Source organism: Maniola hyperantus, chromosome 26 (genome assembly GCF_902806685.2).
Source record: "Maniola hyperantus chromosome 26, iAphHyp1.2, whole genome shotgun sequence".
NCBI classification, from domain to species: Eukaryota; Metazoa; Arthropoda; class Insecta; order Lepidoptera; family Nymphalidae; genus Maniola; species Maniola hyperantus.
This window is the reverse complement of record NC_048561.1, coordinates 4380236-4392705: the sequence shown is the minus strand read 5'-3', so window position 1 is coordinate 4392705 and position 12470 is coordinate 4380236. Positions and strand designations below refer to the sequence as shown.

The 12470-nt window shown below is 43.2% G+C and overlaps 2 protein-coding genes across 3 annotated transcripts in view; both read right to left on the bottom strand.

Moving 5' to 3' along the window:
* The window catches only part of LOC117994138 (phosphate carrier protein, mitochondrial-like), a 263608-nt gene that overhangs the window by 100063 nt on the left and 151075 nt on the right, over nucleotides 1-12470 (bottom strand). The gene's annotated exons all lie outside the window — the stretch shown is intronic.
* Nucleotides 1-12470, bottom strand: part of Klp64D (kinesin-like protein 64D) — a 36279-nt gene that overhangs the window by 2616 nt on the left and 21193 nt on the right. The window contains exons 3-13 of one of the 2 annotated variants that reach the window (XM_069507690.1): nucleotides 10511-10716; nucleotides 9037-9167; nucleotides 7600-7799; nucleotides 6548-6745; nucleotides 4897-5027; nucleotides 4335-4387; nucleotides 3631-3764; nucleotides 3190-3266; nucleotides 1926-2106; nucleotides 1277-1513; nucleotides 184-303 (exon numbers count right to left, since the gene is read on the bottom strand). In XM_069507690.1, coding sequence (XP_069363791.1) covers nucleotides 184-303; nucleotides 1277-1513; nucleotides 1926-2106; nucleotides 3190-3266; nucleotides 3631-3764; nucleotides 4335-4387; nucleotides 4897-5027; nucleotides 6548-6745; nucleotides 7600-7799; nucleotides 9037-9167; nucleotides 10511-10716 — 1668 coding nt within the window. The remainder of the gene's footprint in view (nucleotides 1-183; nucleotides 304-1276; nucleotides 1514-1925; nucleotides 2107-3189; nucleotides 3267-3630; nucleotides 3765-4334; nucleotides 4388-4896; nucleotides 5028-6547; nucleotides 6746-7599; nucleotides 7800-9036; nucleotides 9168-10510; nucleotides 10717-12470) is intronic. The other variant, XM_069507691.1, reaches the window with a different exon arrangement.

Genomic DNA, 12470 nt, shown 5'->3' with positions numbered 1-12470 from the left:
GTATTTTATTGCATATGTGCGGTAATGTTCTACTTTACCGCCTACAAGCAAGTGTATTGTAGTTACGTGTGCAGTAGTCTTCTGCTGCTGCAGACGCGGCGCCATGTTGTTGCCGGTGTATTTTATTGCATATGTGCGGTAATGTTCTACTTTACCGCCTACAAGCAAGTGTATTGTAGTTACGTGTGCAGTAGTCTTCTGCTGCTGCAGACGCGGCGCCATGTTGTTGCCGGTGTAGGCGACGCACTTGACTTGCCACTCGCCCAGCTGCTCGTTCCAGTGCACGTACTGCTCGATCAGTGCCTAGAACAGGAATTACATTATTAATTAATCTATATTCTATACATAAGTTTATTGCCCTAGTGCGATAATGAAAATTAATAGATATTATTCTGTGTTGCAGACTATAGAGTGATAAGTAGGCTAATAAATAACTGTGCGGCAATATTTTCGTCGCCCAAGTGTGATTAATTCTACTTTATAGTTTTGATATCTGTGAAATAAAAACCATTTTAAGAGAATATGCATTGAATGGAAAACGGATTCATATCAATTACATAAATTATCTCCTTGGGTTATATTAAGCAACCAGCACCAGGTCAGCCAGTTATAGCTCCCTCCTCAGCAACCTGACTCTGTCCAGATTACTCCCCATCCCTCTCTGCCGTTCCCATTGCTGGTCAGAACCTGTTACTTTGGATATATAAGTCATTCAACTGGTACTCCTTGACTATATAAGCAACCAGCACCAGATCAGCCAGCTACAGCTTCCTCCTCAGCGCCATTACTCCATCCAGGATGCCATCCATCTCTCTCTGTTGCTACTGTTGCTGACTAGCCAGTGGGAATCACTCACCTGATACTCCTTGGGTATATAAGCATCCAGCACCAGATCAGCCAGCTGCAGCTCCCTCCTCAGCGCTCTAACTCCATCCAGGATGCCCTCCATCTCCCTCTGCTGCTCCCGCGGCTTTTTAGCTAGTAGGAATCACTCACCTGATACTCCTTGGGTATATAAGCATCCAGCACCAGATCAGCCAGCTGCAGCTCCCTCCTCAGCGCTCTAACTCCATCCAGGATGCCCTCCATCTCCCTCTGCTGCTCTCGCGGCTTTTTAGCTAGTAGGAATCACTCACCTGATACTCCTTGGGTGTATAAGCATCCAGCACCAGATCAGCTAGCTGCAGCTCCCTCCTCAGCGCTCTGACTCCATCCAGGATGCCCTCCATCTCCCTCTGCTGCTCTCGCGGCTTTTTAGCTAGTAGGAATCACTCACCTGATACTCCTTCGGTATATAAGCATCCAGCACCAGATCAGCCAGCTGCAGCTCCCTCCTCAGCGCTCGGACTCCATCCAGGATCCCCTCCATCTCCCTCTGCTGCTCCCGCTGCTGGTCAGCCAGCTCCGCCTTGGCTGAGTTGAGGAGCTGCACCGCTCGCTTGAGCTTCCGCGTCTTGGCTGCGTTCTCTTCTTGTAAGCTGGAGTAACGCTCTTCTAAGTCCAGACGTTCAGCCTAGGGCCATATTTTTTTATTATTATTTATGATTAGCTTATGCTCGCGACTTCATCCGCGTGGACTACACAAATTTCAGACCCCTATTTCACCCCCTAAGGGGAAGAATTTTCAAAAATCCTTTCTTAGCGGAGGCCTACAATAATAGCAATCTGCATGCCAAATTTCAGCCCGATCCGTCCAGTAGTTTGAGCTGTGTGTTAATTGATCAGTCGGTCAGTCAGTCAGTCAGTCACCGCGAAATCGAAAAGACGAAGTAGGCATAAACCTTATTTCGTAGCTGGTTACGAATTATTGGTTACCAACGTGGACGCAACCCTTAGCAGGTCTTGCTGCAAGCGCAACTCCTCGAGTTTCCGCAGTTCCAGGTCCTGCAGTCTCCTTTGTCCAGGTCCATCTAAGTTGTACCCACCTCCTTCTTTTGCAGGTCCTGCTGCAAGCGCAGCTCGTTCAGTTTTCTCAGTTCGAGCTCCTTGGCGGCCTGTTCCAGCAGTCTTCTTTGACTTTCGGCTTTATCCAGCAAGTTTTCTCCACCGACCAGCACTTTGGACTCCAAATGCTGCAGTTTCTCTTTCAGCTCTTCTTGCTGCTTTCTTTAAAATTAAATTAAATCAAATCATTATTTGATTGTAAGCTGTGATAGCCTCGTGTTTAGGACGTCCGCCTTCTAATCGGAGGTCGGGGGTTCGATCCCGGGCACGCACCTCTAACTTTTCGGAGTTATGTGCGTTTTAAGTAAGTAAATATCACTTGCTTTAACGGTGAAGGAAAACATCGTGAGGAAACCTGCAAGCCTGAGAGTTCTCCATAATGTTCTCAAAGGTGTGTGAAGTCTACCAATCCGCACATGGCCAGCGTGGTAGACTATGGCCAAAACCTTTCTCACTCTGAGAGGAGACCCGTGCTCTGTAGTGAGCCGGCGATGGGTTGATCATGATGATCATGATGATTATTTGATTATTGGGTAGTTGGGTAGTTTATTCTGGCGCTAATTATTCTGCTTAAGGGTACGCAGTACGCTCGACTGAAGACCGGCGCACGTGGGTTTGCCTTTCACATAGCTTTGCTTTCTGCCTTCCGCCTCAGGAAAGTCCAAAAGTCATTTGTGGGTATTGGTATTACCTTTTATAATAAAATCCCGCAAACTATTTTCGACTTACCTTTGCACAAGTTTAAAAAATCTATTAAAATTATGCTCCTGAAAAAAGCATATTACACAATTGAAGATTATCTAAATGATAAAAGAGCGTGGATTTGACCTGCAGCTCGTTCCAGCAACGCACAAGACTGCAAATACTATTTTATACATGGCATAATCTTGTACCTATATCAAATATTTGAAAAGAGCAACCGCCGAGTTTCTTGCTGGTTCTTCTCGGCAGGAAAGGCATTCCGAACCAGTGGTAGATGCATCTGACTATTCGTAAGCACTTGTAAAAGTTTATACGAATTAAAAAGATTTTCATTTTCATTTTCATTTTCATTGGAAAGGTGAAAGGCACGATGCTCACCAAAATGGCAACACAACGTGCCAGGGTTTTCTGAACTTTGTGGTTACATCACAAAAAACAAATTCAAATAGATTTCTTGACAGGCACGACAGACAGACAGACAACGAAGTGATCCTATAAGGGTTTCTTTTTCCTTTTAAGGTAGGGATAACCCTAAAAACTCACTTGGTCCTCTGTAGCTCTGCTTTCTTCTCCTCGAGAACCTTGCGAGCTTGGTGGGCCTTCTCTCGATTCAGTTTCTCCTGAAAAATATTTCAACATCCAAATTTGTTTTATCTACGCTCATATCTTAAAATGTTCATAATGAATTCAAAAGTCACTTATTATAAGTTCCGCAAACTGCTAATGCGTGTGGCCGCCATTTTAGTGACGTCAGCACTAGACTGAAGTTGCAAGCTGATGTATAATTTTATTTCGGTTGACGTCAAAATGGCGTCATTTTGATGTTAATTAGATATGGTTCCAGCGCAATAGCAATTTGCGGACTTATGCCGTTTAAAGATATCTCCATGATTTTTTCTTCTAGCAGCGGTGGTGAACCGCTGCTAGAAGAAAAAATCATGGAAAAAATGTAAATGTTAATAGTATAGAAGTATCACGGCTCACCTTCTCCTCTCGTCTCATCTTGCGTCGCATCTTCTTCTCCTCCGGATCCAGTACATCCAGCTCAGGATCCGTGAGAGTGTCATCCGTCAACTCTTCCTCCGAGATTTCTTCTTCTTCCTCCTCTTCTAGCTCTGCTGTCGAATTAAGAAATTTCCGTTTATTTTTGCAACTCCAGAAAATACTGCGTAATATACATTTGCGTTGGGGTCCCAAGGTGCTGGAATGGCGACCTCGCACCGGAAGACGCAGCGTTGGAAGACCCCCCACTAGGTCGACGGACGGCATCAGGCGAGTCGCAGAGAGCCGCTGGGGTCAGGCGGCGCAAGACCGTGGCGTGTGGAAGTCCCTACAAGAGACCTTTGTCCAGCAGTGGACGTCTATCGGTTGAATAGCGCTGTTTCTGTCACTCATACCTATATGACGTTTTGTCGGTCTCAACGACAGAGACAATGCTCTACAAAACCGCTATCTCTCTCTAAAGGTTGATATACAGTACGCTGCTGAAAGTAATGTACATCGGCCTTTAGAATGACATTTCGGCTTTGTAGAGCGTTGTCTCTGTCACTCATCTATGTGAAGTTTTGTCGGTCTCAACGACAGAGACGGTGCTCTACAAATTTGCTATGTCTTTCTAAAGGTTGATGTACATTATTTTATTCTACGTAGGTACTGTACCTACTTCAATATTTTGTCAAATAACTTACCATTTGTATTTTCTTCGAGTTGTTTTTTCAGTTGGTCGATCTCTTGTTGGAATCTGAATAAACAAATAAAATAACTTAATTAAAAAAACCGGTCAAGTGTGAGTCAGACTCGCGCACTGAGGGTTCCGTACTAAAATGGTATTTTATCGACATTTTGCACGATAAATCAAAAACTATTATGCCTAAAAATAAATAAAAATCTATTTTAGAATGTCCAGGTAAAATCCTTTCATATGATACCCCACTTGGTATAGTAATCTTACTTTGAAAGTTGAAAATAGCAATATTTGTTCATGACCACAATTTAATTTTTTTTGTGTGATGTAACCACAAACTCACGGTTTTCAAATAATTCTCCTATTGTCTGCTATAAGACCTACCTAACTGCCAAATTTCATGATTCTAGGTCAACGGGAAGTACCCTGTAGGTTTCTTGACAGACCGACAGACAGACAGACAACAAAGTGATCCTATAATGGTTCCGTTTTTCCTTTTGATGTACAGAACCCTAAAAAAAAGTGGAAGAAGCGCCGGAAAAAGAAGCCCTAAGATCGTGACTTACCGAGTGAGCAGCGCATCTCCCGGCTCGCTGTTAATATGCGTCTTGTTTTCGATGTTCTTGGCTCGGTTCGCGTACCGGAGGGTGCTGATCGTCTCCACGTAGTTGGAGTCCGCTGGACCCACGGTTGCTATCTGATCAAATAATAAAGTCAAAGTCAAAGGCAAATAATTAGATTACGGCCTAAAGCTACTTAAGATGTCAAGCGACTTACAGTAGCCTGTACAGACTAACCAGTAGTCCAACCAAACCACCCATCCCAACGTCATCCTAAGCCGTGCTCCGAGCCGCACAGGAGGCGCCCTTAAGAGGGCGTTGCCCCCCGACCTGTCAAATTATTTCTTCGAGCCCTAGGGCTCACCCCCAGGCGGAGCTTTGCGCTCGCCAACCCCTGGGGTGACGCTGTAGCGGCAAGTAGGGCCTACGGAGCATAGTCAATCCGAAACAACACAATTTTTTTTTTTTTGTTTAAAGAATATTAGCCATTTTTTAAATGACTAATATTCCCCTTTCCTCTCCAATTAAGCGTCAGGCTTGTGCTAGGAGTAGGTACGACAATAGTGCAACGGGCGGGGTTTGAACCGTCGACCTTTCGGTTTTCAGTCCACTCCTATACCGGTTGAGCTATTGAGGCTGAGGAATTAGTGGCCGGCAGGAAATATTGTAGATACATCGACCTTTAGAATGATATTTCAGCTTCGTAGAGCGTTGTCTCTGCCACTACCTATGTGACGTTTTGTCGGTCTCAACGACAGAGACAATGCTCTACGAAACAGCTATCTCTTTCTAAAGGTTGATATACAATATAGGAAATATTAACTGTAATACTATGCCAGTACTGTAATAAGGTTGACTCCTGGGGAGACGATGGAACGTGCGGCGTGAGATACATTTCTACGGAAATTCTTGCAAGGGACTCATGATATTGGTTGAAATGATAACAGACTCCTTTTTATAATCTTTAATTTCAGGAGTTTTCTTTTGGAATATTACAATCGCAGGGGCCTTCTTGTACAGCTGTAACAGAGCCCTAGTCTGAATCTGGCCTGATCCGACAGAGTTTGTGATAGGGCGCTTTTACAGCCGCCAATCTGGCGAAGCGTGGGAAATTGAGTAAATGCCTCCCATCTCTCCGCCTTGTTACGAACACACTCTTCAGATACAAGTTGGCCCTTGACTGCAATCTCACCTGGTGGTAAGTGACATTTACGATGGAAGCGGGCTAACCTTGAAGTGGTATGGCAGTTTTTAATAAACCCTTTGGTTTCTACACGGCATCGTACCGGAACGCTAAATCGCTTGGCAGCACGGCTGCCGGTAGAGTGGTAACTAGCCACGACCGAAGCCTACCAGACCAGACTAGAAATTTAGAAATTATAAAATTTCAAATCCCTCGGGATCCAATCGGCGGGGTGATTACGTATCTCGCGACAGGCTTGCGACAGGCGTAAATCTCTCGATCATTGCTGTCAAACGTCCGGCTAGAGAGAGACAGCAATAGCCGCAAAGCAAAATAAGAAGAAGAAGAAGAGAGACAGCAAATGAACTGTCGGATTGCTACTGCTGTCGCGTTTCTGTCGCTACTGCAAAGTTTTACGTAATCACCCCACGAGACCTCCCACTAATAAGACCACACATTCCAATAATAGCTTACCATGACAGTTTTGGAGTTCCCCCCGAGGGAGTCTTGCAGCAAGCGAGTCAGCTTGGAGTTTCTGTACGGTATGTGAGTAGACTTCCCATCAACTAAGGCTGAGATCACGTTGCCGAGGACGGAGAGGGATTGGTTGATTTTGGTCGCTTCTTTCAGTCTTGTGCCCGTTGCATGTGTCTTGCTCTGACGTTCAGAGCCCTGGAAAAATCTGTGCTGAAATATGTTGAATTGCAAGCGAAGCGAGCGCGAAATTTTCCTGTTCTACGCGGAGAATATGCCGTGCGATCGAAATTTTATCTGTCACACTTATAGTACGCGACAGGTCAAGATGGCAATCAGGATGGGGAAGGCCCGCACACCTGCACAGCCCCCGCACTAACGCGGTGCGGGCGAGGGCGGGTACCCGTGCGAGTGTGCGAGGCGTCGTATAACAGTGACTAGCTTATGCTCGCGACTTCGTCCGCGTGGACTACACAAATTTCAAACACCTATTTTACCCCCTTACGGGTTGAATTTTGAAAAATCCTTTCTTAGCGGATGTCTACGTCATAATAGCTATCTGCATGCCAAATTTCAGCCCGATCCGTGCAGTAGTTTGAGCTGTGCTTTGATAGATCGGTCAGTTAGTCAGTCAGTCACCTTTTCCTTTTATATATTTAGACTTAGTTCTACTATATGACTTAGGTCTCATCATCATGATCAACCCATCGCCGGCTCACTACAGAGCACGGGTCTCCTCTCAGAGTGAAAAGGGTTTTGGCCATAGTCTACCACGCTGGCCATGTGCGAATTGGTAGCCTTCACACACCTTTGAGAACATTACGGAGAATTCCCAGGCAATGCAGGTTTCCTCTCGATGTTTTTCTTCACCGCTAAAGCGAGTGATATTTAATTTCTTAAAACGCACATAACTCCGAAAAGTTAGAGGTACCTGCCCGGGATCGAACGCCCGACCTCCGACTAGAAGGCACGTCCTAACCACTGGGCTAACACGGCTTACTCAGACTTAGGTTTACTAACAGCAAATTCTCCCAAAAGAAATGAAACCTTACCGCCAAGTCAACAAGGTGCAGTTTCCCCATCTTGACGTGCATTTTCCCGTCAGCGCCTCGCTTGCTGTTCTCCACGGTGATGGAGAATATGGCGTGCGAGCGAGACGACTCTATGTTCATCGCGGTCGCTCCTATATGTCTGTTCTTGTTGCCGACTGCCATTATCTTTTCTAATTCATCCGCGTTGTGAACTACGTAGCCTGAAGAAAGAACATTTTTGTAAATTCATACCAAAAACATCCATACTAAAATTCAAACTCAAACTCAAATTATTTATTCAGAATAGGTAATTTGTTTTTTTTTTAATTGATAATTTTTTTTTAAATCTTTATGTAACTAAATCTAACACCAAATAAATTACACAAAAAAAACTTATTTAACTAACATAGTTAGCCTTATCTAATTACTATATAAATCATGACCGCGTGGAATGGTGCCAAGAATACTGGCTGCATTTTAAAATTTTACTTTATTTTAATTTTTTTATTTTCATTTTAATTTTTTTACTACATGGTAAAATTTTACGCTTACTGATGGTCAAAATATTAATTTGTAAGATGATATAGTGGTGATAATTAATACGTACTTAAAAGAGTTAAAACTAAAGCTACGAGGGTTCCAAACGCGCCGAGGTCTGAGAAGGGCCCACAACAAACTCAGCCGGATATTCTTTTTATTATTATACTAATATTATAAATGCGAAAGTCTGTCTGTCTGTCTGCTAGCCTTTCACGGCCCAACAGTTCAACCGATTTTGACGAAATTCGGTACAGAGATAGCTTGCATCCCGGGGAAGGACATAGGCTAATTTTTATCCCCGAAAATAAAAGAGTTCCCACGGAATTTTTAAAAACCTATATCCACGCTGACGAAGTCGCGGGCATGATCTAGTTTACAATAAAAGAGAAAAAGAAAGTAAAAGGGGACAGGGAAGCATTTATCTCGATGAGAGATTTCTACCAGTGACCCTATTGGCAGTAAGTAGAACATATGAAGGGATATTGGACAAAAAACCGGTCAAGTCCTAGTCGGACTCGCGCACCGAGGGTTCCGTACTCGGGTTTTTTTTCGACATTTTGCACGATAAATCAAAAACTATTATGCATAAAAATAAATAAAAACTGGTTTAGAATGTACAAGTAAAACCCTTTCATATGATACACCACTTGGTATAGTAATCTTACTTTGAAAATAGAAAATACTAATTAATTATTATTTGTTCATTAACACTTTTTTTTGACGCCACCACAAATTCACAGTTTTTTTATTTATTCCCTTTACTTGTGCTATAAGATCTATACCTACCAAATTTCATGATTCTAGGTCAACACACGACAGACAGACAAGAAAGTGATCCTATAAGGGTTTCTTTTGAAGTACGGTACCCTAAAAATGTATACCAGCAATAGGTGTCTGCAAGATGGATGAATAAGTTACCAGTAAGATCCTTGACAAAGACGCCAATGTCGGGGCGCTCCTTGACCTCCAGGCTCTGGTGAGGGTTGTTGCCGAGCAAGTCGCGGACCTCCTCGTTGTATATCTCCAAGTATGTGACGCACACCAGGAACCTGCAACGAACATAAAGCTATGTAGGTAGGTCTGGTATGTGCCCCGCCTATTGCCTCTTCGCAGCCCGTTTAGCTATATGTATTTAAACGACTTCAAAAAAGAAGGTTTTCAATTCGTCGCAATCTTCTTTTATTTTTTACTAGATGATGCCCGCGACTTCGTCCGCTTGGATTTAGGTTTTTCCCGTGGGAAGGAACTCTTTAATTTTCCGGGATAAAAACGAGCCTATGTCCTTCCCCGGGATGTAAGCTAACTCTGTACCTAATTTCATCAAATTCGGTTAAACTGTTGGGCCGTGAAAGGGCTAGCAGACAGACAGACAGACAGACAGACAGACAGACAGACAGACAGACAGACAGACAGACACACTTTCGCATTTATAATATGGAAGTATGGAAGTATGGATGTATGTTCCCCGATTACTCGAAACGAAAACTCCTAAAGGGATAAGAGTAAATTGCTCGCGATCAGTGTAATAGCTTAGTAAACAGTAGGTTTTTAACCAGGCATAGCATATTTTAACACATGGATGGGGCCACTTAAAAATTGTGAAATTCGACTTCGAAAATTGTGAACCGACTTCTTTGGTATTGAAGTTGTTACGCTGGCTGACTGCCCCATCAGCGCAACGTGAGCTACCTGCCGAAGAAGCACACATTGGCGCCTTCGTGTACGATCATCGACGCGAACGGACGTACACTACATTATCTTTAATTATAATATATACCATTTTTGTAATTCCGTTGTAACCCAATTAAACCATATACCAACCAAAAAGGTGTTCTGACTTATACCAGCTCTGGGCAGCCGCCCTAATGTAACTAAGTCAGTTTTATTTTGTAATTTTATTTATTTACTTTGGTTGTTCTACGGAAAGATAGTACCCGAAAGATAGAGGATTCCCAAGGTGTCAGAATGGCGTACTCCCACAGGAAAGCGCACCGTTGGGAGACCCTCAATGTGTGTTGTTTCGGATTGACTATGCTGCGTAGGCGCTACTGGCCGCTACAGCGTCACCGGGGAGGGTGGCGAGCGCGAAGCTCTGTCTGGGGGTGAGCCCTAGGGCTCGAAGAAATAATTTGAGAGGTCGGGGGGCAACGTCCTCCTAAGGGCGTCTCCTGTGAGTCTCTGATCACGGCTTAGGATGACGTTGGGATGGGTAGAGTTGTGGCGTGAGTCCACGTCCGGGTGACGTAAGAAATCGGGGACCTCGTCTTCGCCGGCGCAGACGCTGTGATAAGGTTGAATTGTATATAGGGGTAGAGACCCTCTACCGGCATGTGTGGTGATAACAGACCTCGCTCGCTGGAGCTCGCTCCAGCCTTAGCCAATGAGGTCTTACTTCTCGTCGTCCTTGGCGGTGGCGATGTGGCTGAAGATGTGCGCGAAGGAGTTGGGGATGATGCCGCGCAGCTCGGGCGCGGAGTTGCTGCCCGCCATGGTGTACGTTTTGCCCGTGCCCGTCTGTCCGTACGCGAAGATCGTGCCATTGTACCCGCGTAGCACTTGCTCCACAATCGGACTTGCTGTTTGGACGTAGATGTCCATCTGGAAACAAGAAATTAATGTATGCAGTAAAATGTATGCATAAAAAACGGGCCAAGTGCGAGTCAGGCCCGCGCAATGAGGGTTCCGTACTACAGTCGTATTTTTTCGACATTTTGCAGGATAATTCAAAAACTATGATACATAAAAATAAATAAAAATCTGTTTTAGAATGCACATTTAAGACCTTTCATATGATACCCCACTTGATATAGTTATCTTACTTAGAAAATTGAAAATACTAATTATTAGTTCATGACCACAATTTAAGTTTTTTTGTGTGATGTAACCACAAATTCACGTATGTCAGCTGTAAGATCTACCGAACTGCCAAATTTCATGATTCTAGGTCAACGGGAAGTACCCTGTAGGTTTCTTGACAGACAGACAGACAGACAACAAAGTGATCCTATAAGGGTTCCGTTTTTCCTTTTGAGGTACGGAACCCTAAAAATACCAAATGAATTTTAGTAAGTAGTTCAGGACCTCTCGTCCAATAAATATATCTCTGTGTAAATTGAACAAGCAACTTTTGATGTAGTGAACGTCAAAGATCACACGGAACCCAAAATACAATAATAGTCCTTTGGTATGTTCGGCAATAAGAAACAAACTGTTTATAAATTGCAAAATATTGTCTTCAAATTTAATAAAACAGAAAATTTTGCAGTTGTAGCATAAATACGTTCTTAAGTAAATGCAGAGATTAACAAAATATAAGGCCCCAAAATTGCTCAAACACAAGCTAAAGGAGATCGCCCGCGAATGGGCCCTCTTTTTTGGCGTCGTGTCAAAACTTAATTTTTTTTTTTTAAATGTGTTAATTACGATTATAATATGTTTTATTAAGACTTTTCTTTCACCCTATCATTGAAAATATCCACAATTACAGTTAGAATTGGAAACATCCATTTATTTTGAAGAAGTATTAATATAATAAAATACCAGCAATATCAGCAACATAAAAAATAAGATTTCTTTATAACCAGGGTGAATAAATGGAAATCGTTTGCAGAATATAAAAAGGTAATTATTTGTGTACAAAATTAAATTAAAACCTAACAATAACAATTATATAAAACATAACAATTATATTGGGGGGGGGGGGGGGGGCCAAAGCTCCTAAGAAAATGGGCAATCTCCTTACTAATCGCTTCTACGACTACGACAGCTCAAGATCACTCACTCACTCACTCACTTTGTAGGGTCAGCAAAAAAGCTAGCTTTGCACCTGCCAGTATTAGCGAGTATGGACATGTGCATACCAAGCTTTGTTGCTGACTGTACAAGCCTCAATAGCTCAATGGTTAAAGGAGCGGACTGACAAAGTCGCCGGTTCAAACCCCAACTATTGTCGTAGCTACCTACTCTTAGCACAAACTTTTCGCTTATTTGTAAAAGTTCACTTGAATAAAAATATATTCTACTAGCTGATACCCTCGACTTCGTTCGCGTAGATTTAAGTTTTTAAAAATTACTATTGATATAAGTCCCGCAAATTGCTAATGCGCGTGGCCGATATTTTAGTGACGTCAGCAAATAGACTGAATTGGACTGAAGTTTCGAGCTGATGGTACCTATATTTTTATTTCAGCTGACGTCAAAACGACGTCATAACGACGTCATTTCGATGAGACTTAGTAACCAGTGCAATAGCAATTTGCGGGACTTATATACTTAATGGTAGGATTTTTCAGAATAATTAAGGGTTCTTAGATCATACGCCTCGAATAAGAGGATGTTTTTGACCACCTTTA